This window comes from Triturus cristatus, chromosome 6 (assembly GCF_964204655.1).
Source record: "Triturus cristatus chromosome 6, aTriCri1.1, whole genome shotgun sequence".
Lineage (NCBI taxonomy): Eukaryota > Metazoa > Chordata > Amphibia > Caudata > Salamandridae > Triturus > Triturus cristatus.
Window position 1 is genome coordinate 108,027,719 of NC_140589.1, and position 27,622 is coordinate 108,055,340.

Sequence of the window (27,622 nt, forward strand, 5' to 3'; positions counted from 1 at the left end):
AACTTCCTGTGCTTCCGTGCTATGGGCACATGAAAGTACGCATCCTGTAGATCTATGGCACAGAGCCAGTCTCCCCGTTGCAGCTGAGGGTAAATCTGGTGCAACGATAGCATGCGAAACTTCTCTCTGCGAATCCACTTGTTTGCTTGTCGCAAATCCAGAATGGGCCTGAACTCGTTCTTGTCCTTCTTGCGAACGAGGAAGAACCGAGAGTACAGACCTCTTCCCCTTTGAGACAAAGGTACTTCTTCTACCGCCTTTTTTCTCAACAAGATGTCTGCCTCCGCCTGGAGCTCCCTCAGCTGGAAGCGAGAGCTGACCGGCGGAATCGCTGGAGGCGGGCTGATGAACCGAAGACTGTATCCATTGCAAACAATATTCAGCACCCACTTGTCCTGAGTAATTTTTCTCCACTCTGCCGGAAAAAATTGGATGCTTCCCCCCACTGGAGTGGGTAACGGTTGAGGGGGAAGTAACAGCTCAGGGCCGAGACCCGGCCGGGCCCTTGTTTGTGGTAGTAGCCTGCTGGCCTCCTCTACCCCTCTGGCGCTTCTGGAAGGGCTTGCGGAACTGCTGCTGTTGTGGCTGCTGCTGTCCCGAGCCCTGCCCACGCCCTCGGCCCGACGACCCGAACCTCCTCTGGAACGGTCGTTTCTTTTTCTCGGCCTTCTCTAACCCGACGGCCGTCAGGGTTTCCGCTTCAGCCTTCATGCGGGCCATTTCATCGTCCGCATGCTTCCCGAACAGGGTTTCCCCCGAGAAGGGCAGGTTGGCCACTCTCTGCTGCGCCTCCGGCTTGAGGGACGTCAGGCGCAACCAGGAATGGCGCCGCTGGTGGATGCCATGACAGTAGGCGTGGGCGGCCAATAGCGATACATCCGCCGCTGCGCTGATCGTTTGGTTAGAAACCAGCATGCCTTCGCGCACCGTCTCCAAGAAGTCCTCCTTCTTGTCTCGTGGCAGGAGGTCCGCATATTGCTGCAGGGATTCCCACAGGGCCCAGTCGTAACGGCCCAATAACGCCCCTGCACTCGCCGCCTTCATCGTGGTGGCGGCGGTACCACACACCTTCCTGCCCGCAGAGTCCAGCCAGCGGCTTTCCTTGTCCGGTGGCACCGTGGAGGCCGGGGCGGTCGCATGTTGTTTTCTCGCCGCCGTCACGATAACCGAATCCGGCTTCGGGTCCCCTCTCAAAAAGGACGGATCCGACTCCGGGACCCTATATTTCTTCATGAGCCTGGACGGAGAGGCCTTCGCTGTTGCGGGAGTGAGGAACAGTTCCAAGGCTGGTTCCACCAGTCCAGGCACGAGAGGCAGGAGGGGGCGAGACAAGTGTCTTTTATGAAGCGTCTCAAATATCACGGACGTCGTGGGTGTTGGAACCGTCACCGTGATATTCAGCTTCGCAGCCCCTCGCAACAGCACCTCCTGGAACGAGACCAAGTCATCCACCGGCGACACCCTAGTCCCCGGGGAGTCCGACAGCGTCGGGGAAAGGTCCCTGTCCGAGGAGCGCGACCTGGACCTATACCTCCTGCGGCGTCGTCTAGAGTCTGACGAGGATCGCCCTCGGCTCCGCGATCGTCGCCTCCTGTGAGAGCGGGAGCGCGACCTCTTCGGCTTAGGCCTGTCCGCCGGTCTCGGCGACCGTGGGCGTCGTGGCTTCGGGGTCCCCTGCGGCGGAGTCGGGTACCGTGGAAGGGAAACCGACCTCGGGGGGACCGGCGGCGGTCCCGCAGGAGTGTGTGGCAGCAACAGAGGCTGGGGTGGCAGAGAAAGAGTCCGCGGCCGCGGAGGAGGCGGTGGCGGAGGTGGAGACGGTGGTGGAGGAGGTGGCGGCGGTGGAGGAGGCGGTGGCAGAGGTGGGAGAGGAGGAGGCGACGGAGGCATCCGAGGCGGGGTATACACCACCGAGTACACCGATCCCGGCGACTCTCTCTTCCTCGACGTCGATCTTCTCCTCGACGTCGATCTTCTCCTCGACGTCGACCTGTGCCTCGACGGCGATCTTCTCGGCGTCGATCTCTTCTTCGGCGTCGACTTTTGTCTCGACGGCGACCTTCGCCTCGACGGCGACCTTCGCCTCGACGGCGACCTTCGCCTCGACGGCGACCTCCTTCTCGACGGCGACCTCCTTCTCGACGGCGACCTCCTTCTCGACGGCGACCTCCTTCTCGACGGCGACCTCCTTCTCGACGGCGACCTCCTTCTCTTCATCGACGGCGAGCTGCGATCCCTCGACGCCGACCGCCGACGCCGGGTCTTCACTCGACGTCGACCGCTGGACGAAGCCGAAGATGGCGTCGTCGCCGACGACGCCGATGTAGTCGACGGCGGCCTATTCAGGTCCCTCGACGGCGATCGTCGACGCCGCTTCTCCCCAGAGCCCTGGGGAGACGGCGAACAGATGGTGGTCATCCTCCTCGACGTCGCCGTCGACGCCCTCGACGTCGACGGGGAGCGGGAGCGCTTACTGGTCTTCCTGCCCCTGGGGAGCCCCCCAGAGGCCTCAGTATGGGCCAAATCAGCCCCTCCAGACCCACCTGGTGCCTTCAGTCTTCGCTCCTCCAGAGCTTGAAGTCTGCTCTTCATCCTGTCCCTCAGGGTCCTGGCTGAAAACGAGTGGCAGATGGTACAGCTTTCAGGCACGTGGGACTGGGGAAGGCAAGCTATGCACACCTCGTGTGGGTCAGTTTTAGCCTTCTTTCGACCACACTCCGGGCACTTGTCGAACAAGCCAGGCATGTTGACAGTACCAGCTACTAAACACAAGAAAAAGTGACAAAAATTGCCAAAATCTCAATGAAAACCTTGAAAAAGGGAGAGCTCAATGCTCCAGGGTCCTGCTAGCAGGAGCCGGAAAAAAGAACTGAAAGTAAATGGGACCTGCTGGGCATTCTGGGATACTGGGGAAAGTTCTGGAAAACTGGAAAGTTTTCTTAAAGGCACAGTATCCTGTTCCAAGCCACATAATGGCAGCCTATGGGGCTTGTCTGTCCACTCCTTCCTCTCTATCATTCCAGAGGCTTTTGCTGGTAGAGGCAGGGTTTTTTCCTATGTGGAGAAAAACTGGACAGGCAGTGCTGTTTGTGGATATTGGTGGAATTCTAGTTGAAGTACTGGACAGTGTAGCCTGTGGGTATAGGCTGCATTATCTGTCTTTAAATTAAATTCTCTCTTAAAGGTGTATGCAGGTCTGCATGATTTGTCACCTTTTAGAGATTATTTTTTATTGCTCCGGGGTCCGCGCACATGGGCGGGACTATTCACTAGATTATGACTATACACAGAGATCCCCTACTACAGAACCCTATATACCCATGAGAATGAGTTGATATGAAACATCACCAATGACTAAAATAGTTACCTCTATCATCATTTAGGAAAGTCCCCGGGGAGAACGTGTTATTGCTATTTATTTGGCACTTACCTCCACTGGTATTGTCTGAAATGTGTCTGAAGGTTTGGACTATTAAATAGGATTTTTCACAGTTCAGGCCAACGAATGAGAGTGTGGATACTATTACGCAACAGAGGGATAAAGAAAAGGCCAATAGAAGAAAAAACAGTGAGAGGACAAGAACTTCCAGTGGCCAATGGAAGACACTAACCACAGAACAAAATATGTATGTTAAAGATGAGCCTTGCTTTTGAAATCCAGTTATTAGAGCTACCGGACCATGGTCGTTTTCAGATTAATTAAAATCTGTAACTGTGTTCAAAATCAGGGTGGGTAAGTACCACGAATAAACAAGGAGGCCGAGAGCAGGATTAAAGTCAGATTTGGGGCTCAACTTTTTGTTATGCTGAGTGGATTTTCTAAAGCAGTTTTACAATCAGATGACTTTTCATAGAAAAAGAACCTGCAAGACTTTTAAGAGAAAAATAACCTACGTTGTATTGAGCACTAGTAAAAGGCCAGGTCTTGAGCTGCTTTCCAGGTGCAGAATGGATCATGCATAATCAAGCATGAAATTTGAGGTTGGAGGACAAAGTGAGAAAACTCTTGCGCTGATCATTTGATTGTTAAAATGCATGTTACTGAAAAGCGGTTTGTGCAGTATGCCTAGAAGTAAAAGTTTATCTTAAAGAGAAGTCTACAGGAGATCATAAAGAAAGTTAAAAGATCATAGCTAGAAAAGGTAGACCATGTTCTTCAATTAATGGGGGTTTGGCAACACTGAATTTGCTGGTTATAATGATATTGTGGTGTAGTATTTTATAATCCTTGTAGACTAGCCAAAGAAGCTTAGCAGCTTTAGTTTTGTCAACATGCATTGTATTTCCATAGTTAACCAGGATCTCCTTATGGCAGCCAACACAAGGCAGCATCCTTGCATAAAAGGCAAGACTAATTCAGTCGCTTAAGATAGTAGAAATTAAGGCAGGAACTAAAAACCCTTTAGATGTTAATTTCCGAGAAACGTAAACTTAGAAAACAAAATTCTAACTTGCCTTTAACAGCCTAAGGCATTCTCCTGTAGACTAGGGTCTCAAAGTCTGCTTCCACTGATCAGCATGCAGTGAAAGCATCGAAGAGTACTCTAGAAACAGAAACACGAAACAGCACAAAACAAGCTGTAAAGACTTCAAGCTAGGTGCCGAAAATAAGGAGGCAGGCAAAACTCCTCAGATGTGGGCTGAACTCGCCTACTTTCAATAACCTCTATCTGATACTGGTCAAAGGTCAAAAATAGGGCAACACGAATAGTAACCTTATTACTTAACACAATTTTATTTGTCGGCCCATTAGCCACATAAAAGCTCTATTTCTAATACACCAACTGGTCTTGCAGAAAATACCATTTATTTGTATTAAACAAAAAAAAAGACAGGTACTAGTAAAGTCAGAAGCTCTGGTATTGTTTCCACAATGAGCACATTGGGCAAGAGCAGTCAGGTAAGCCAACTGCTTTAGTGAGCTCAGCCGGTGCTTACTCTATGCTGTGGTAGGTGGGAGCAAAATAGGAATTATACTACAGCCAGCAGAAAAAATGATTAACAGGGTCGACTAACCGCCCCTATAGGATTGTATTGTATATATAATTTTATTAAAAACAAGAGGTCTTAACACGTGAAAAAATAACAATTTGCCAACACAGCTACCATCAGATCAGAAATATGTATTGTGTTAGTGGCAGTGGAATTTTTTTAATTGTTTTTTTCATGGCTACAAATGCTGCATGAGATATACAACAATACAAAGTACAGCATTAGAGGCCAGGGTGTAAACAGAAAGCACATTTTAAAGTTACTCACTGCATAAGCCTTTCCATAACCTCCAAGCAACATCTGATATATGCCATTAGTCTTTAAATACAAACACAAAGTGGGCTCACCTTGTCTGTCTGAGGCTCCTGGACTGTAGTAGATGGTTCCTTTACGTCAAGCTTCAATTGTTGCGTGTCTGTTGGATTCTGAGTGACCGCATCTGTCCTCAAGGGCTGTGGGGGCTCAGATATTGGAGTCACTTCAAGATTAGAGTTGTCATTACTCTCAATAGTGGTTGGCACTGAAATTAAATTGGAATGACGCTGTGAACAGTTGCCTCCTTTGTTATGTGGGTGCTTAGGTGAAATCTGACTCATGGATGGTATTGGAGTGGAAATCTGGGAAGGGTGGGCCCTTTGCCAACCAGGTGCTGTGTTCTGTCCATGCTGCTGCACTGTTGCAGGTGCTGGACCACTGTTCAATGGCTTCTGTCCTTTGGTAGTGTCAAGTTGGGGAGTTGGAATGGGGGCCGTTATGGTCTGAGTGACTACAGTATTTGGGGCTCTTTTGGAAACAAGAGTTTCTTGCCCAACTGTTGCATCTTTTATTTGTGCCTTAGATGCTGGCTGAAGATCTTTCTCAGATGCCTGGGAAGCTATCACTGGAGATTCTGGAGACCGAGTATCACTCCTACTTCGGCGCAGCTCCCAGGAGTCTGGGTTTCTAGGATCAGAGATGCGGCGCTCTGGAGAATGAGAAACTGGCTTTTTGCCATAAAGTCGCTCCTGTGTGCGAGCAGTCAGCTGGCCAACTTCACCGACATCCATATCAAGTCCAATTGTCTTTAGCAAATCATGGATTGCTGAAAGTTCACTGTCTGTTTTTTCTGGAGGAGCATCAGATCCCTGCGGTGCAGACGGTTTGTTTGCAGATTCGTCCAAATTACTCAGTGAGTCTTTCTTACCCAAGGACGGGCTAGGTTTACCATCATCATCACCATAAAGGAATTTCTCCTCATCTTCAATGCTTTCAAGAAGTTGTTGCTTGCTTTGTGGTACCTTGGAATGGCTTGTTGCCATGTTCAAAATATTTGAAAATCCACTAACATCCTGACTGGCTTTTTCATGGGGAAGGAGAAAGTCAGCACTAAGGGATGTGCTCTGTTCTTTTGCCTCAGACTCCCTCTGATCTTTGATGCCATCTGTGGAGAAGGGACTGTGATCATATAATCCATCTTGAGTTGGTTTATTCGTCGTGTCACTATTTGCAGCCTTGTTAAAGATTTTGAGTAAGGTTTCAACCTGAGATGAGAAGGAATTATTGCTCGTTTGTGGGGATGAAGTAGGTGTGATAGGAGAAGTTGCAGGAGGAGGTGCGGAAGTCAAGGATGTAGAGCTGCTCACAATGGATTCATGCTGGAATACAAAAGAAAATATATCAAATACACTATGAAATTGCCAAGAAGCTTATATGTCATCAAGATAGAATATTCATAACGATTCTTATCCATGCAAAGATTAACTCAAGGAATAAAATATGAATTAAGACGTCTGCACTCCTACAGTTAGGTTACAATATATTCCAAAGTACCTCTGCCTTTGAAGATAAAAGATACATCCTATCTCAATCCACAAGTATAGCTGCTTTTTATACAACATCCTGAAGACACCAATACCGTAGAGTAGATAATACATTTTAGTATTTCAAAAACATTGTGCATGACCAGGTAAAAAAAGATCTGCATTGTGATGGTATGCCCAACTCCATTTTTTCTTATTTTCAAGATAGCTGCAATGTTGAAAGTAAAAGTAGAGAGCACATCTTTACTAACTCTCAAGAGGCCATGAAGTTCATTAAGGTGAATGGGAAGTTTGGGTATACTCTGGAGGTGGGGCAGGTAGAGCACTTGGGTCTCAAGAGTCCAGAGTGCTCGCTCCTCTGATTGAGATGTGGCATCACTGGCTTTTGTTCAAGAACAGAATTACGCTGGACAAAATAGACAACTAATTGTTAGTTATAATGCTTTTTATGAAGGGTCCGTTATACAACATTTGTAATTCACCCTTTCTCAACATGACTTGTTATTGTTTGATGCAAGCTGCAAATGTAAACTAAAGGGGACTGATGTTGCCAGCAATAGTGGGATATCGCAATTTATATCTGTCAAGAGTTGCACGTGGATCTGGTGTTGAAGTGCCTCTCCCTTCTCTTCCTTTGTACTATTTTAATAACGCTACGGTTCTGTGAGGGTCTATTACATGATGAGGGACACTAGGCAGCTCACACAAAGGTAACTAACATTTTAAGTATGTGGAGGGGATGCAGAGTGGAACATCCTCGATATAGGGGAGGTGCTCTGTGACTACATGAAATGGGTACTTGGGCCAGGCTGAGACTTGCTGGCACTGACAGCCCCCCACGTGTGACACATTGTAGGTTATATTATAGACACATGAGTCCCTACAGAGCCTATAACCTTTCAATTCTCGAGCGGGGGAATATTCACTTGCAGTAGGAGTATTCTGTACCACAGGAGGCAGGATTAGCGTGGTAATCTAGACAGTAGAAACAAAAGACATGTCAGAGACACAGAGTGCCAGACAGATTTCAACAAGATGTGAGTTAGAATGACAGTTCTACAAACAAACATTAAGATGGGGATTGATGAATACAGGGAATCATAAGAAGTGTTCCGGACTTGGACATGATCTTGTAGAATGTGAAGGGGCTAAACAATCTCAGAAATGCTAGAAGAGTCAGCATAGAAATGATCTTGCAGTGACGCTCCTGCAGGAGACGCTTTTGACTATAAGGACAGAGGGTAATTTTGCTAGAGGATGAGAAGTACATTACTACTTTCCATCATACACCATGTACTCTTCAGGAATGACTACAATAAGAACAAAGATCTTACAGTTATGACTTATTTGAACAATCTCAGATGTTGAGTGAACGTATCTTATTGTAAAAGGGATAATGGAGGACAACCCTCTGACACAGATCCTCTTGCCGCTCTTTGTCCCTCATCAACACCGATAACAAGATTTTCTCCAAGTTGCTGGCCTCCCGCCTTCTCCCGCTCATGCCCCTGATAGCTCACCCAGACCAGTCCGGCTTCATCTCTGGCCGTGCCACATCACATAATCTTTGGACTATGGTCACCGTTCTCCATCAAATGAACCCCCCACTCCCGGCCGTGGCTGCCCTCTTGGACGCCACCAAAGCTTTCGATCCTCTTGAGTGGCCTTTCCTCTTCTACCTCCTCCCGCGCTTAGGCTTTAGCCCGGTTTTTCTGCGCAAAGTCCAACTTCTTTACACTCTCCCCACAGCTCACCTTCGGGTCAACTGTCAGATTACGGAGTCCATCCGCGTCGCTAGGGGCAGGAAGCAGGGGTGCCCACTCTCACCAAAGCTCTTCGCTGTAGCTATGGAGCCCCCCGCTGCCAGGCTCCGGCAGCATCACACACAGAGAGGTCTCTGCTTTGCTGCCTGAGCCCGGGTTGTCTTCATGTACGCGGATGTCACACACTGTCACACACTGTCCGCAAGCCCCAAGAAAATCTCAGGCACATGGTCCGCGAGGTGGTGCGCATAGGGGGCTTATCTGGCATCCAGGTCAACTGGGGTAAATCCATTCTTTTTCCACTGACGGACGCCACTTTTCCCTTCACTACGGACTGTTTGTAGGGGCGTCGGGCCCACTAGATACCTGGGCTTCCGGCTCAGCAGGGACGTGGATGAACTTTGGAGGGCGAATTTCGGCCGGGCGGTCGACTGGCTGGAATCTAAGATCCACCTCTGGTGGTGACTGCCCTTGTCCCTGGCGGGGCGCCTAGCGATCACCAAGATGGTGGTGCTCCCGAAGTTTCTGTATCTGTTCTTAAACATCCCCATCCCCCTCACCGCTCATTTCTTTTGCAAACTTCGCTCCCTTATAATCTCTCGTCTGGGCCGGGCGTCACCCTTGAATTGCATACAACATTCTCACACTTTTATTATCATGTGGCGGACTGGGTGCCCCAGATGTCAAATTATACACCCTCAGTGCCCAAGCCAGCTTCCTTCACTTCTGGTTGCACCAATGCCTTTTCAGCCTCACATGGCGGTGGAGGCTGATCTCGCGGCCCCCCCCCCTGTCGCTCCTGACCGCTATCTTTGCCCCCGTGAGACCTCCGCACGGAGAGATCGATACGGTGGAGACCTTACGCTGGGCCTGGGACGACCTCTGGAGATACTCTGGGTCTAGCATGCTCTCTGCCAATGCCATGCCCATCACACACAATCCGGCATTACCCACTCTGCAGAATGCCTGGATCGTTAAACGCGTGACGCGCCTCGGGCTGTCCACATTGTCGGACCTTTACCCTGACGGTGGCTTCTATTCCCTTCCAGCCGATTCCGGCCCCATGGACACCCTGCTGTATTACCAACTTAGAGCGTCTTGCAGGCAGATGCACCCCACTGGCTGACCTAGACTTCGCATACACATCCGCCTCTCCCCGCAAGATGGTCTCCAGACTTTATGCCCTCATGTTAGCGGCATCTAAGCTTTCCGCTGACCGAGCCCGCGCTGCCTGGAGTGAGGACCAAGGCACCGAACTCTCCCAGGAGGTCTGGATGTACTGTTGCAAGCAGACCAAACGTCTGTCCCCTAACTACCGCCTGCGCCTCGTACATTTTATATACCTGTATAGACTATCGCTCCCCTGCCCAGCTGCATAAAATGGGCCTCTCCCCCAGCGATAGATGCCTCCAATGCTCTTCCCCCGCTGCAGACTGCTTCCATCTCGTCTGGCTGTGCCCTAAGGTCACTGCATATTGGCACAAAGTGTGCACCGCCATCACTGAGATCACCTCCTCGCCTATCACGCAAGACCCATTGATTTACCTCTTAGGCTTTGTGAAACATTGTCCAGATGCCTCCCGCCGGCTAACTGCTATGCTGCTCGTTCTTGCCCGGCGTAGGGTCGCCATGCATTGGGGACGGAGGTCCACACATAGGGTCAGCGCTTAGCTTGAGGATGGAGCGCACAGTCTGACGCTTCTGTCCGCATTCTGGGATCTGAAGCCATTAACTGGCCGCCCGATTGACATTTGGGGTCCCCTCATTATCTAATCCAGCGCCAGAGCGCTTTGCCCTTCAAGGCCTATCCCGCGCCCCCTGCCAGCTCCTTACCCACGGCGGCCGCCAGTGATGGCTCGTAGTGTGCAGCTCATGTATTCTGGCACTCCGCTGGTTTCCTGGCTGCCTTTTTCACCTGCACCTGGCCTCCCCAGGGCGCTCCTCTATGTCCCTTTTGCTTCAACTCCTGTCGCTCCCCTCCAGGCACTGCTATGGGCTGCTTACGTACAATTGTTCTTATGATGTGATTTTTCCTCTTTGAACACAGATCTCCTGCCTTCATACATGGAAACTTGATGTGCAAGTTTATCAATAAAGGTTTTTTTGGGGGGAAAAAAATAATTTAAAAAAAAACTGATGCAGATCAACACATGACCCAAACTAGACTGCCTTGCTTTAAGTTTCTGCTGTCTCTTTGCAACATTTTGTTTTCTAACAGCGGCTCAGAGGTCCCCCGTTGCTTACCATTATGTGCCTTTGTCTCATTTCTTTGCTTTTTAGGGGTCAGCAGCTGTAGCCTTCTTTCTTCGTGTGTTTGTACCTCCTTTAGAGCATGAACGCACTGTGTCCTTCCTGAGCTCTTTTTTGTTACGCACAAATGTTCTTTCCCCTTAAGCTTTCAACAAGAGTGCATCTTTTTAAGATGTCTCCCTCGTGTCCTCTGCCCGCCCAAACCTCGATGTTCACCCAGTATGCCTTCCGAGCCTCTGCTGGTATGTGCTACAATTAGGTATGTGCTTGATCCCAGTCCCTCCCTCACACCCTGCTCTCCGCGTGGCCCCATCTCACTCTAGTTCCGTGTTGGCTCCTGCCCTTCACCTTCTTCCATACTGCATCCCATCTTGCAATTAAAAACAAGCATTTACAATGCAATATGTCACGCAATTCCGAGATTTCGAGCTATTAGCATTGTAAATGGCAACGCCTTTTATAATATTAAAAGACATTGTCATTTACAATACCAATATGTCAAACTTTGGCAAAAGCAAGACCTATTGTATTGCAGAGTGTGGTGTCCCCGAAGCTGGTGCCGCGCTCAACATTAAAATTAAAAATAAACTGAGCGTGGTGTGCCTAAAGGGGGCGCTGTGCTAACCATCCAAGTTTATAAAAAAAACTGAAAGAAAGCGCGGTTTCCCTGAAGCGGACACTGCATTCTTCTTAAAAGTAATTAAAAAAAGAAAACAAGCATTGAAAATGCAATAGGTCTCGCCTTTGATTAAGTTAAAGATATTTGCTTTGCTAATGGTATTGTATAGCAACGCAAATGGCTTTAACTTAATGAAAGGCGAGACCTTTTGCATTTTTAATGCTGGTTTATTTTCTTTAGTCACAGGGAGACAAAGTGATTTGTCCAGAATCACAAAATGCTGAGACTAGAACCTGGTCCCCAGTTCCAAATCTGGCAGCTCTGGCCGTAACGCCACATCCTCGTCTTGAAAGTACCACCTGTTGACCTCTACCAAGAGTAAAAGAGTGCAAGAATATCCCATATATCCATTTAATTCAAATGAGGGGGTGGTATGTGGCATATAGTGCCCTCTGTCATGAGGTGCATGAATATTTCAAGTCACTAAGGATTGTAGCAGGCTGAAGGCCATGGATTACGATGTGTAATAGGGCTACGGAGAGCGATGTGGCTCACAATTTCCTTATAATACACTCTAGGTATAGTAACAGAGGAGCATCGACTACATATAATATGACAAAAATGTCATGTCCTAAATGTCGTTTAAAAAACATATCACCGATTAAATTCTATTGACAAAATTGACACCAAAGGATAACATTTTTTTTGTAATCAATGTTTAGGACACACTGTGAGATGATAATTTTGTCAGCCATATCCTGACATACGAAACCATGGCATGCATTTAAAAGTCAGTAATTATAATATAGTTTTATAAATAACCAGAAACAGTACTGTAACGGATAGAGGTTGTACGGAGTTTGCAAGAGTTTCAGGCAGGCTGAAAAACAGCTCCTGTTGCCTTCCGAGCAGAGGGATTCCGTAGCATGAAAGGTGCCGCAGCCAGCACGGCGCACCAGAGGCGTCCGTGCACCTGTGGAAGGGACTCTGCGATGTGTCCCTGCCATGTGCCGCTGAAGGCGTCGGTGCTCAGGAGCTGCAGCCGGCATCTGTAGGGGCACGACCGCTTTAAACCAAGGAGGAATTCAACCCTGCCTGTCCTCGTCCACCGTAAGCCCCCTGGATCCCAGCCATGGAGTGTAACCGAGCTCACCGTATGATACCCGGCTGATTAATCCCAGGTCAGCTCCTCCCACCGGCGCCCTCCTGACCTCCCTGGGATGAAGTCCCTCAATCTCTTTAAACCCCTTTAATCTTGAAACGATTTATGGGAAGGCCAGGCTTCCAGTGCCTTTGGCAGAGGTGGCGCTCATGGAAACAATAATATCAGAGAAAAGCTAAATACTGGGATGTTTAAGCGAGGAAAGTGGGGGAGCACGAGATGTGCAGTCCAGCGTCACGCTGTGTGGTGCTGCACATCTCCAGCCTTCCACACACTCAGAAAAGCAATGGTCGGGTCGCCATGCTCAGAACATGTGCAGGACAGTTTTCTTTTATGCATTAAACTTTTATGGGACATGGGATTTTCCTTAAAACAACACGATGAACAGTAATATTTGTGTGCGACAGGAGAGAGAAAATGAGGGAGCAGCAAAGATAGAAGTGGAAAATGGCAGTAATAGGGGACAAATATATTATTTTCATTCAGGTTGCTTGTCTAACCTTCATGCAGTCCTATAGTTGCTTCAAAGCGCTGACAAGATCAGGAGAAAAGAAATAACGAGAGCGTGTGAAACAGAGAAAAGGATGGAACAAAAGGAAAGCTGATCGTGATCTCATGTCGTTGACATGCTTTGTTTGTATAGCGTGTGCGCTCTCCTGAAGCTACTTTAAGCGCTTTAGTGCACAAAGAGAAAGATGGGACAATAGACGAAAAGAGGGCAAAAGCCATGAAGTAGCATTAGCTGCTTGTATAGCAGGACTTGGAAAATATTATTCCAGTGGGGGGAAAAGGAAATAAGGTACATCTAGGTCTCAGCGGGGCTTGCAGAATGCCCAACAGAGTTTGTTAATCAGCGCCTTTATATCGCGCTTTCTCCCAAAAAAGTCCCCCGAAAAAAGTGCCTACTGTCATGTTGCCAGTGAAGCCTCCAGTCTACGCTTGCACATCTTCTGTCCATCCGCGTGCACATCGGAATCCGTACCGATTCTAAAAGGCCCTCGCATAGCGAGAGCATCACATGCGCGCTGCTAACGCCAGGCAAGACCTAAAAAAACAATAGTGACGCCATTGTACTGCGACTGCTGTGGAGGGGCAGCCACTCAAAGTTAGAGCGTTATAGAGCTCCATACGAAAAGCGCCCGCCACTGTCCTGTGTAGACGCATTGGGGGGAAAAAAACTGTCACCATTGACCCCATTAGTCAATAAACAAAATAGTGCTCTTCGACTTATAACGTAGACCGTATACCAAGCCAAGTAAAGTTCCGGTTGGTATGGGAGGTAACAAATGCAAACAAGGCGGTACCAAGGAGGTACTAACAAGCCTATTTACAAATCAGTAGCCAGCATTTACGAAGGACAATGACACAAGCCAATTAAAAACATGGTTGGAGCGTCTGTGGGGCTTCAAAGCCATCCTCACTACTGCATGCCCTGCAACAGCACATGCGCTGCCCAGGCTGGCCTTAAAAAGTAATGCAAGCAGTGTGGATGGGCAAAATTTCTCTTTTCAGGAAGTAATTGTCAAAACAAATCAGGCAAGTCTACTATTTCCTAAGACCTGCTTCTACAGACAGAACACTTATGGGCAGCACCATTCAGCTGGCCGCATTGAGTGAGCAAGATTGCATGCGCATCCACACTGCCAACTAACGTCTGTGTACCAGAACCATTTAAATTGGCCACGAATCCTAAACAAATAAACTAATTTTGATTGTTTCAGCAATTATGGTTGCTTTACAACCAATCTGTGTTTTCATCCAATGGGACTGCCCGTCATTCATCTAATCAGATATGGTCACTGTGCTCACACCACCCTGATTGGCTACTGACAGCCAGTCACATTAACTAGTGGAAACTGTCTTCAAATACCATTTTGCATTACACGTAGCTGCCGGCAGATTAAGCATAAATTATAATCTGTTTTTAGCACAGAATCCAACCCTTTACTTTTAGCCTAACTACACAGCACCTTTTTTGATGTAAAGAAAACCAAAGTAAGCTGTGCAGACGAATGAAAAAAGCCGAATTAACCCAATCCACTTTTTAGTGGCAGAGTTCACTACAAGGTGCAAAGCTGGTTGATTGAAAGTGGTATCTGGCATTACTGAAGCAGTGAAATAAATGCAATTGCAAATCACCTAATGCCATAAAACCATTCAACAAACACTGCACACGCGTTTCAGTATTTTAACTGTAAAAGTGTTTTTTGTTTGCCTTTTTGAAAAATCAATCTTACTTAACACATTTCAAGTGAGGAGTTGGAATGTCCAATCTTTTAAACTCAAAATAACTATTTTCTCAGTTTTCTAATATTAGGAAGCAATATTTTAATATCAGCGAACAGATATCCAAAATGCATGTAAATTCCTCGTATCCCTACAATAAGAAAACATTACAAGCAGAGTGGATATTTTGTGTCAAAGAATTCAATAAGCAACACAAACACCTCAAGCTTGAATATTACCAAACACAGACAAAACCAAGGCACAGAATTACTCAATCGTTTAAGCAGAACGTATTTTAAGAAGCAACAAATATGTTTAAAACCACAAGGAGAATCTCAGATCCAACTACTAAAGACGTACCTGCACTTACAAAAGAGACAAACTTAGTGAAAAACTAAATCCTACAATATTTCACAAAAGCCAGCAACAATAATTTAGGAAAATAATTTTCCATTTTATATTACAAAGTTTACATTTACCAAGGGACTGGAGTGGTCACTACCACATTGCCTGAGCTCATGCGCTGTTAAAGGCTCAGATTTCCCCCCCACCAAATGAAGAATCCCACATAATATCAATAACAATTTAGACTACAATAACAGTTTTTACACTTGGAGGGACTCTGCTATTTGCAGATGTAGGCACGGATAGGTAGGTGGTCATTGTTACCTACATCAATGCGGCTCAATTTTAACTACTCGGAGGGATGAAAAACCATTGAGGAATCTAACCTACTAATTTCAGGTTACACAAATCTCTTCAATACACGCGATCAGAGCAGTAAGTGGAATGAAAAAACTGGGGGGCGGGGTCTATCAAAGGGGTGTGGCCAATGTAATTAGTGCGAGCTTAAAATGTAAGCTAAAAATCTGTGCTTAGCATAGTGTGCCGCCCATCTGACACTTTTGCTGTTTCTATGGAGGCAACCAGATATATAATACAAGAAACATTACACCTACAACAAGCCTTTGCCAATGGTTGTTATATGCACAAGATAAATAAGCAACTATAGCTTCGTAGAATAGAATATTGACAATTATTCAATTCTGAAATGAGACTGCAAAAGAACCATAACGCATCTCTTTGAAACTATCAAAGGCAATGAAGGGTGGCACCGAGCTGATAGAGACCAGTCAAAGCACCTGCTTTTTAGAACTGCCGGTGCTGGGCACTGGCAGGATCCTGCCTACTTAAAGCCCTGAGCTATTTTACCGGCTATAATCTTCCAAGCTGTAGTACAAACTGAAACAATGGTAAACTGCACGTTGGTGGGAGCAAGAAATATATCAAAAATGCCATACTGTTATCATGAAGTAGCCCAATTTTCAGTCTCATCGGAAACTTTCGAAACCTTCTCTATTCTATGCACCATATACTTTGTAAAAACAACAGTTGATGGACAGAATGCAGAACAATGTAGTACATTCACCCCAGTACAGAGGTCTGGGCCTAAATCCATCGTTTTTTTGCTCACTCCGCCACCCCAGTTCCGACATGGCCATATGTAAATCAGTCTTGACCCTGTGCCTCATGGGAACAGTCCAGCCCGTACTGCCAAGCCAGGTCCTCCCTGGACTGAAAACAAGCATCCTAGGACTGGTTTCAGGGTTTCACCCCTCTTCAGTCAGGATGGCTTGATTCCAGTGGCATGGAGAGCACGGGACCCATGTCTGGGCATACCCGTCCCACTCGGAGTGACAAATGCAAAAACAACAGTTGATGGACATAATGCAGAACAAGGTCATGCATTCACCTAAATCCAACGTTTTTTTGCTCACCATGCCATTCCAGTTTGAACCCAGCCATATGCAAATCAGTCTTGACCCTGTGCCTCGTGGGAACAGTCCAGCTCTAACTGCCAAGCCAGGTCCTTCCTGGACTGGAAACAAGCATCCACGTGACTGGGGGAGAATGTTTGCATTGTCAGCATTCCGTCCATCATTTGTTTGCTGAAACCATATACTTTGTAGACCAAAGGCACACTATTTTGCGGTCACTTTTGACGGATGCCGTAAATCACTGCCTTGGGAACTGTAAATATTTGGACGAGAAGACACTTGCAGCTGTAGGGGAAGGTCAGACCCTGAAATATTCGGCAAAGCTCTTGCGTTTGAAACCACAGCCTTGTTAACGCTGTGATATTTGGGAACCCAGGGCTGGCGCTAGGCATGGGCAGTGTGGGCAGCTGCCCAGGGCCTCGCGCCTGTTAACTTGCAAGAGGGGCCTTGCACAGTGCCTTTTAAGAGACCCTGCTATGATGGTGCTGCAATGCTGTGAGGACCAAGGGAGGGGACCCCCTTCCCTGGTCCTCGCTGTCATTGGTCGAAAGGTTTTCAGTAATCTAATCGCTGCATCTGCATAATTGTGATTAGATGGGTATGTAAAGTGACCTTTTGTGTGAAGTAAACCCTGACCCTGCATGAATGAAAAGCAGGGTGACCTGCAGGGCTCACCATAAAAGACAAACGCATCACAATGAACAGTGCTCCCTTTAGGGATGCATGCTTTCAAAGACAAAAAAACCGACCATTTGTTCTTTTTTAGGAGTCTGCAAAGGCTTAAACGTTAGACTAAATTGAACTCTAAATTAATAGTATGTATTCAATTGTAACATGGCTTTTCTGCCTTTCTTTACTTTAACAATTAGTCAGGTACTGTTAAGGCATCTCTATAGCATATCTAAAACTACTTTCTATTTATACCTGTTGTTTTAAGCATATACAGGTAAGGGCTAAAAATACGGACTTTAGGGGTAGAACACCGGCTTTTGGCAACCTTGTTCCGCTAGGATAATGGAAGAGGGTGAAAGAAGCACAGAGAATGGAGGTGCAGTGCATATAAAGGGAATACGACAAACTAAGTTAAGAGGTGGGTGTGAGAGATGATTGAGCAAAAGTACAGCAGAGATGTGGCAGATAAAGATAATGGGCAGAACAGCAACAAAGAGCAAGAAGCTTGGGAGATGAGGAGCAGCACATGCGACAGGCTGAATCAGTGAAGGAAAGTGTCTGGGAAGGGCTGGGTCTAAGCATAGAAATGTGAGCAGCTACCCAGGGCCCTTTTCTCAGGTTAACAACATGGGGCCCTGCTTCTGTGTGAAATGCCACACTATCAACCAGCCCACCTTCCTATCACATCACAAATGTATTTTTCAAGGGAGGTGTCTTGACCTCCCTCATCCAAGGGCATGGTGGCATTTCTGTGGGTGCAGGGGCGAGGAAAGGAAAACAATGGGTGGGGAAGTGGGCAGCAGTAAAGCCAACAAATGTGTTGGCTCGCAACCTCAGGGGCAGGGTGTTAGGATCCGGGCAGCACCTCACTTAACAACTCCCCTGAAGCCTTGCCGGACTTCTCTGTTTTGCATTGCCAAGGGCCCCTTTGCTCCAAGGACCAGTTGGACATTATCAGGTGAGAAGAGGTGGGTTGGGGAAAGAGGAATCACCCAGAAAAGACTGATATGTCAGGGCAGGATTTAGCACAACTCAGTCACCTGGGCCTTGAAGCTATGCATCAGGCTGCAGGGTCCAGGTATGGGGCCCCTTTCCCTAGGCTTGTTGCTGTTAACCAGTGCTGTGTGACCCAGGGAAGGGGGCACCCCTCTCCTTGGCCTCAGTGCTGCTGTGAAGCCCAGGGGATAAAACTCCCTCACCTGGGCCTCGCAGACACATGGAGTATTTTAGTGGTAGTGGGGAACCAGGTACAGGTCCTGGCCTTAGCTCAAAATCCTGAGATTATGGACAAATCATTAAATGTCTCCATGCCTAAAAAACCCTAACGTTTTGTAATGGGATTGGTACTTTTGTAAAGTGCTTCAAAGACGTTGGGCTGAGTTTGTGTTATATAAAAGTGCGAAGAAAAGAACCACAGCGCCATGTCACAATCAGCTCACATTCTGGCACTATCCATCATGCAGGACACGTGAACCCCCTGCTGATTGGATGGGTGGAAGAGTGATGGGTTTAAAGTGTGAAAGGATTGATGGATGGAGTAAAAGGGTGGATGGATTAGTGAAAAAATAGATGAGTGGATGGATGGATAGATAAGTAAAATGGTGGCTGCAAGGATGGATGGAGTAAAAGGGTGGAATGATGGAGTGAAAGTATGGATGGACGGATGAGCGAAAGGATAGGTAAATGTGTGAAAGCATGGATGGATGAGTGAAAGGATGGGTGTAAGAATGAACAGATGAGTGAAAGTGAGGATGGAGAGAAGAAAGGATGGATGGATGAGTGAAAGTGTAAATGGATGGACGGATGAGTGGATAGATAAATGAATGGATGAGGGAAAGATTGGTTTGAAAGTGTGGCTGAATGGATGAGCAGTGAGATTGATGGATGATAGAAAAGATGGGTGGATGGATGAGTGAAAGAGTGGATGGAGGTATAGATGAGTGAAATTATTAATGGCTAGGTTTGGATATGGATGGGAACATGGGGATGGACAGGAATACAGAATGGTGAAAGACTGAATGATTGATGAAAGAATGAATAGATGACAGAATGCAAAGGTGAAATGGTGGATATCAGTAGGTGGATGGGAGGATGAAAGCATGAATGTATAGATGCTTAGATTAAAGAGACAAGAGAGTTCTTCTAGTGAGGGTTGCAATGGCTTGCTTGGTGCCAAAAAGGCTTTGGTACAAAATGGGGGGTATTTTAATGTAATGTTCTGGCTATCCTGTGCATGACATTTCTGTATTTGCCCTATGTTTACTTATGGCCTATCTACATCATATGCATGCCATTTTGAATGCCTCCCAACATCTACTTGAATGTTACACTAGTAATTGTAGATTATAGCATGTTTTGTTTTAAGTATGGGGTTCTAAGGAAAGCCTTATAGTGCCACAAGTGGTGCTTGAGGTGTATATTATGCATGTAGCATAGGCAAGGTGTCCAGAATAAATAACTATAATAGTGTAACAAAAACGCACAATTGTGTCAACACACTCCCACCAAGGCTGTCCACTGCCTTAGCCTCACAACTGGCTTCACTAATGGTTCCAGAATAAGGGCATCAAACTTTTTTGCAGTCACAGTGCAAGGGATTTATGTGAAACCTGTAACTTTCACCAGCACAGACTTCCACCAGAGGAGGCCTCAAGTTGCTTTTTTAAATCACATGTAAACAGTGTTGCTGTTATTCTCTAGCATTCTGGTACTTGAGTTTTCTTTTTTCTATTATAAATGCAGCAGTACAATATCCAAATGAAAGGAATAAATCAAATTACGTATAAGTTTGGGAATTGTAAAAACTCACATTTTAAACAGCCTTTTAAGTACAGGGGTGACTTTAACCCTTCTATAACGCAGCCTCACATGGATGCATGGTGCTCGTGACTATATGCTTTGCTTTGTTTCTGCAGAACTCTGCTGCCCTTTTAGTTCTAACCTGTGATTTATAAAGCTTTCTAATAAAAATGAGAAGGTACATGTATTCAAACAACTTTATTTCGCTATATCTGCTTGCATAATAATTACCATAGTGATGCCATTCAAATAAGATTCTGCAGTGCTCTGGACCTTTTATCGTGTACTAAACTGTAAACAGTTAACATTGATGAGTAAGGAAGTCCGTCTTTGCGAGACCTGAGCCTAGCTTTTCCGTTCAATGTGACAATCCACTTAATACAGCTTTAAAATAGACGGACCAGTTTCATTTGGGTGTTTATCTTTTTATCCATGTGACTGATTTTCATTCTATAAGGTCCCTTGGCGATACCAAATAAGATTAAAAGTCCCGTGATGTCACTTTCTGTGATGTCACATGCAAATTAGAGGGGTCTCACTTCTTTTTCGCCCAGGCTCACAAACGTCCTAGGACCGGCCTTGCAGGAACCTCCCTAAGAGGATTGTTCCAAGAAGAGTAAAGTCATCCTTTGGATCAGACCTGCAACTCTAACGCCACTGCGAGCTGGCGGGTTTATTCTACCCGATTATGAGCAACTGAATAGGGGATAACACCATGTAAACACGGCTGCCAGTATGAGAATTACTTCCAGTCACCTCCGGTGGCACCAAGGAGGCTGGAACTTTTAGTAGATTGTGTCAGACCCTGTTATAACCGTCAGCTCAAAGGGGAACGAGGCCACTGGGGTCACTACCTGGTTGTGCATTTTCGTAACGCTCTGAAGGCACAAATCCAAGATCTTGTAGATTAGCTCTTGCAACACTCTGAATATGATTTTATTTCCACCCAAAGTGCTCTTACCATGCTTATACATATTGATCCTGTCTTTTGAGGTCTTTTGTGTTGTTTTGCAGTCTGCACTGCTGCTGTGGATGATATTTTGAAGGGGGTTGGCATTGCCCCTTGTGAATGGAAAGTAAGAGTTACTTTCAGTGGTAATATTTGAACAATTATCATCAAGATTTACTCTGCCTTTGGAAGAAGACACCTCGCTACATTCTCTCCCTCTTTACGGATTAATTTTTAATTACTTCCACAGAACAAAAAAGCAGAGATGGTGATGGAGTTGGGCGAGTCGTGCGGCCGCCACTGTTTGTTTAGTTCTTGGTCAGACATAACTAACTACATAAGGCGTTACTTAGTGTTAAAAAACAATGCAAAGTAATACTTATTGACAAGAAAACAATTATAAAAGTGGGCGCCTGCTAAACTATTAAGCGTGGCGCCGTGGCCTGCTGTGATGTCGTGAGTGTAATAGAGAAAGATCATTAAGAAAATAGTGCTCATCGACTATATAAAGCACACCGTTTAACTCCACAAGTAAAAGGTCCAGCCCTTCTGGGAGATTACTATTGCAGACAAGGAGGTACAAAGGAGGGAATAGAAGCCTATTTACCAATGAAAAGCAACTATTTAGGAAGGATAGTAATAGGAGCTATTTGAAAAGAGGGGCGGGGAAATGGGTAGAGCTTGTATTCCATACCCAACACAGCATGCCTCGCAGAGCGTGCAGCGCATGTGCGCTGCCGCTCGGATCGACCTAAAAAGGCAATATAGCACAGTCAGCGCTGGTTTCTACTACTACATGGTCTATGCGGACTGCAGTGCAAGCAATGATGAATATCATGCAGCTCTGTGATGGTCTAGTGGATGTGTGGCACAGCAGACACCTAAGTATAAGTTGACACAGATAGTTCTTCAGTTTCTTGCGAAATTCAAAACGAGATGAGGAGGCTCTGATGTGGAGTAGGAGGTTGTTCCACACTTTGGGAGCAATGTATGAGATCGCACGTCCTTCTGGTCTGGTTCTGTGTACATGTGGGATGTGTGTGAGTCGGAGATCTGGGGACAGGTGTGAGTGGTTGGTGGAAGGAGATTTACTTGTTCTGGTAGGTGGGGCCTTAGCTGTAAAGCATTTTGAAAGTGTATGTGAGGAGTTTGGAATGAGCACAGTTGTGTTTCAGGAACCCACTGATGCCCCTGACGTGCAGGGTGATGCAAGTTCTGCGTGAGAGGTTGAGGATGAGTCTGGCTGCCGAGTTCTGGATGGTTTGTAGTCTTCTGGTGAGTTGCTAAATTATCCCAGCATAAAGGGTGTTTCCGTAGTCCAATTTGCTGGTCAGTAAAGTGTGAGTGACTGCTTTTCTAGTGTTGCTTTGGAGCCATTTGAAGATCTGCATCAGTTTCTTCAGGGTGTGGAAGCAGGATTCAGTGAAGGCATTGACTGTCACCCTTATGGGTATCTGGGCGCTGTGTCTCCATCAAAGAGCCAGGTCTTGACTCTCTTTCTCAAGTCTGACAGCGAGGCGGCCGTACAGAGCTGGAGGTCGTTCCAGGTCTGGGCTGTGATGTAGGAGAAGGAGCGGCTGCCGCTATTGATGCAGCAGATGTGGAAGTTGTGTGTGAGGGCGAGTGAAAAGGAGCGCGGCTGTCTAGCAGGTTGGAGGAAGTTCAGTCGATGGCTGAGATCGGCAGGTCCTAAGTCATGGTAGGCTTTGTAGACGTGCATGAGGATCTTGAACTGGCATCTTTTCTGGATAAGGAGCCAGTAGAGGTCGCTCAGGTGGGGGCGATGTGGGTTCGTCTAGGGAGGTCCAGGATGAGTCTGGCAGCATGCTGTATGTTCTGAGGAGCCGGATGGAGATGTGGCATAGAGGACGTTGCAGTATTTGAGGCTGATGGTGAAAAGGGCCTCAGTGACAGTCTTTCTGGTGTTGGTTGGAATCCATCTGTAGATTCTGTGGAGCATGCGAAACGTGTGAAAGGAGGCAACTGTGTTGACTTGTCATTTTATAGACAGTTGGCTGTCGAGGATGATGCTGAGGTTGCATGCGTGGTTGGTCAGTGTGGGTCAGAGTTCTGCGGGCCACCAGCTGTGATCCCATGTGGAGGTGTTTTTCCCCAACGTTCAATACTTCAGCTTTGTTGGAGTCGAGTTGGAGGCAGTTGTTTCTCATCCATTTGGCTACATTGATCATGGTGTTGCAGAAGCTGGCTTGGAGGTGTCCTCGTGAGCGAGAAGATCAGTTGAGTGTTGTCTGCATAGGAGATTATGTTAAGTTTGTGGGATCTGCAAACGTCTGCGAGGGGGGGGTCAAGTAGATGTTGAACAGGGTTGGGATGATCCTTGCAATGCACTGCATATGTCGACTTTGGGTGTGGAGGTGAAGGGAGGAAGTCGGATTCTCTATGTGCATACTGTAAGGAAGGAGGCAATCCACTTGAGGGCGTCATGCTGTGTTCCAATGTTGTAGAGTCTGTTGATGAGGGTGTTGTGGGAGACAGTGTCAAATGCAGCAGAGAAGTCGCAGTGATCAGGGCCACCATTTCTCTACGGTCGAGGAGTGATCTGATGTCATCTACGGCGGCAATCAGTACTGTGGTTGGCACGGGATCCTGATTGACAGGCATCCAGTCGGTGTTTTTTTTCCGGGAATATGGTGAGCTGATAGTTGATGGCTTTCTCAAGAATTTGGGCTGGATAGTGGAGTAGGGAACTCGGACGATAATTTTTTAGATCGATGGGTTCAACTGGGGCTATCTTTAGGAGGGGTCTGACGTCTGTGTGTTTCCATCTGCCAGGGAAGGTTGCTGTGGAGATGGAGCGGTTGAGGATGCTGGTGATTTAAGTGCTGATTGGGTTTGTCAGGGCGGTGACCAGGTAGTGATGGTTTGGCTGGTGTCTGCTGGTTGGTTGAGGTTGTCGGTGTTGATGGTGGCAGGCTGGATGTTGAAATTGCTGTAGATGTTAGTGATCTTGCTGTAGTCGCAGAGTTCTTGAGAGGGGTGAATGGTGTTCTTCTCTATGGCTATTGGGTTGGAGAATTATTTGACTATTTAGAAGAGTTCCTTTACGTGGTTGGCAGCAAAATGGATGCGGTTGGTGATGGCTGCTTTCTTGGCATCTTTGCTGTGCCGGTGATAGTTGCTGAGGGCTGTTTTGCGAGCTGCTCCGTCACTGGGGTTCTTGGTGGCGCGCAATAGGTTCTCCAAATGGAGACAGTTGCACTTGGCAGTCCAGAGTTCTAAGGTGTACCAGCTGGCAAGTTTGGGGCTTTTGTTGGTTTCTGTAGGTTTCAAACAGGGTGACTGTCAGCGCAGTCGGTGAGCCAGGTGTAGAAGTTCTGGACGTCGCGGTTGAGTTCTGTGGGAGGAGATCTGCTGCCTTGTCATGGTGGGCTGGGCGACGATGATGGCGAGGTGTACAATAGTGTTGTCAGTCTAGGGGAGTTCTGTGATGCAGCTGAATTCGATTCTGTCGCTGAAGGTGAAGATGAGGTTGAGTTTTGTCCGGCTTTATGGATGGGTTCGGTGACCAGCTGGATGACTCTGATGATGTTGAAGTTCCCCAGGAGGGCGATGGAGTTGGTGTCTTTTGGGTCGATGTGGAAGTTGAGGTCAATGAGTAGGATGAAAGGGGATTAGTCTGTTGATAGAGGGGCGATGAGGTGGGGAATGGCATTGCAGAATGGTGCGCAGGGTCTGTAGGCGAGGATGCCTCTTATTGGAGTCTTCGCGTCAATTTGTAGGAAGAAGTTGAGGTGTTCCATGAGAGGTGTGGGGTCGTCGTCTGTGATGGTGCTTCTGATGGTTTCCTTGAAGAGGATGGCAATGCCTCGGCCTGGTTTGTTGGCTGGTTCACAGTGTATCTTCTTGAAGCCTTTGGGAGTGGCGGTGGTGATATAGGGTTCGAGGAGTAGTTGAGACATGTTTCGGTGATGAAGGCAACATCTGTGGAGAGGGTGGTGATGGTGTGCCAGATTTCTGTGGCATGTTTGCAGAGTGAGCGGGCTTTGAGCAGAATACAAAGGAGAGGTCGTGGGTGTACTTGGTCTTGTGGGCAGGCGTTGTTGTGTAGTTCCTACAGATCTATATAGGATCTGTGCGTTTAGACAACAAACTAAAAAGACTGATTCCAGACACCCAGTAGGATAGGTTATTCTGTAGACCAGCTAGCTCACAGTGCCACTATGAGCCCCTTCTCCTACCAAGGAGCGAATAGTTTGTGGCAGCCATGGAACATGACAACCCTGACCCTCAGGGGTCGTGGAAACAGTACGCACTTTTCGCTCAGTCGCTCGTACTCACTTAGTCTCAGAGAGCTATACAGAATACACGGTGGGGACATTTCCAATTAGTATTTATTGAATTAGCATCATTCTAATATAAAATGTGTGCAGTAACAACCATTAGACATAGACATATGTATAAGGTTATAAGCACCAACAGAGTAAAGAAAAGATAGAATTCTACCATAGTGCTAAAACAATGAATGCATGCAGGCATATAGATACACAACAGAAAAAATGCGCACTCCTATGATGCAAGCCCTAACTAGATATACCTAAGTGTACCTAGCATTCATGTAGGTGTATAGCCAAGAATCCCCTTCGGATGGAGCCCACCCCATTACCTGATGTGATCTCGAGCTGGACACCCCGCAAGGGATGTCGAACCACTGCGGTGCTGGAGTGTCTGCGAGAAGGGACCTCAGTGTCTTGCATCAGCATGGAAGTCTTTCTCCTATGGTTAGCCTAGCAAAGATGTAGTGCTTATATACCCGAAAAGGTACCCTCAGGGGTTCTACCTAGAAGTGTACTGTGGGCATGTTGGGCAAAGATGATGATAGAAGTGACTCATACACTTATTTTGTGGAAGATGGAAATCCTGCTGTGATACTGAGAATCCTCATGCACATGAGGCTAGTCTTCGGAGAAAATCACACGAGTCACGTAGCACCCAACTAGGTAAAAGTTCAGTGCCAACCCGTTATGAAGAATAATTTGTAGGAGAGATGCAGGTAAAAGATTGTGTAACTACCTTAGCCGCCTATATTGGGGTACATTAGGGTTCATAACAGCATGGTGCGGGATCTTTCGTAGGTTGTGTCGCAGCAGAAGGGGCAGTGTCAGCAGGTGAATGGTCCTTTGGAGAATTGTGGGGAGAAGGAGAGACAGCTGCTTCGACGTCTGGGGTCCAGGAGTTCCTTGGTGTTGTACTGTTGGGTGGCAAGAGGGCCGGGGATCCTGGCCCTGGGCACTGTACAACCGGCGGTGAGTTGGCAGCATGTCTGCTGCATGGTCATGCTGGAGCCTGTATTAGTGGTCCTTGTGGTGGTCCAAATGCACGCAGCGTAGGGACAGGAGGCGGCACAGGGACTTAATTTAGTGGTCAGGCAAAAGAGGGATGGCCCAGCCTCCTTTGGGCTCGGAAGGGCCTATGACCGGGGCGCTGCCCGTGTACGTCTCAAGATGCGCGAGTCCCAGGCGTACTGTAGCCTGCACCGGGAGGAGCGAAAAAAGGGATTCCCAGCTGGACTCGCTCCCGGGGCTGCTGGGAAATGTAGTGCAGTAACCCAGTCCGGTCACAGCCAGCCAAAGAAATCGGGAGGCGGTTGGGTCTACAGGTGTTGTAGCAGGAGACGGGAGGGCAGACACCTCCTAAAAGGAATGCAGAAGGGGGTTTCCCGACGAAGATTCAGAGGTTATATGCGTGGATGACGGTAGAGTTTGCCGACCACCAGCTGGGGTCACATGGCAAGGTGTTTTGCCAAAGATCACTACTTCTGTCTACTCTGTGTTGACCTTGGGTCAGTTAGCTTTCATCTAGTTAACGACTTCCGTCATGCAGGCGGTAAACTTGCTTCTTGACTTGGAGTCTTGTCCGAGAGGAAGAGCATGAGTCACATGGGACGAAATCTTTACCGCATTCTGCCGCTAGCCATCGCTGGGGGTGACTACCAGTCCCAGGCTCCATTGCTCCCTGGAGGGAGGAATCACCGCGCTCATAAGTGCCAAAAGCTTTCCGCGGCACGGGACACACCCGGTCCAGTCTGTGCCCGTCAGGGACTGAAGGAGACTGGGCTGGGCCAGGGAATTAACATCTGCAGTCAGGATTGCCATTGATGGACCTTAGTTGAATTTGACTTGTGATGTCCCATAGCATTGTTTTTTTAAAGGTATCAGTGGAATATTGTTTTGGCTGCTACTATTTTGTGACGTGGGGCTATATTAAACATGACAAAACCAACGGTCGGTCAAGGGGTAGTAGGCACATTGGATGCCTTTTTATTAAGGGCTGAATCTGCGCTCATACATGAAATTGAGCTAACTGAGCGCAGACTGTCCCTACAGTCTCAAATATTACTGTGTCGCAATACCCTCAGTACTTTGAGCTCACATACGAGCCTGGCTGAAGGAGTATTACGAACAAGCAGGTCGCCCTCACCATGTACTGATTTTGTTAGACCTTCGGAGAAAACTGACTCAAGTAACTTTAGCCAAGCCAACTGTAATCACGAGGGGTCAGAAAACAAAAGATGTATGTAGTTCTGCACCGCCGCCAAGAAAGGACAGGTAGCAACTAAGATACACAAAGTCATCTTATACCTAAATCTTTGGGT

General features: G+C 47.3%; 1 protein-coding gene across 3 annotated transcripts in view; it reads right to left on the reverse strand.

Moving 5' to 3' along the window:
* The window catches only part of LOC146816467 (uncharacterized), a 589,990-nt gene that overhangs the window by 267,463 nt on the left and 294,905 nt on the right, over window positions 1-27,622 (reverse strand). For all 3 annotated transcript variants that reach the window (XM_085610299.1, XM_085610297.1, XM_085610298.1), the window contains one exon: window positions 5,340-6,626. In XM_085610299.1, coding sequence (XP_085466425.1) covers window positions 5,340-6,290 — 951 coding nt within the window. In that variant the 5' untranslated portion in view covers window positions 6,291-6,626. The remainder of the gene's footprint in view (window positions 1-5,339; window positions 6,627-27,622) is intronic.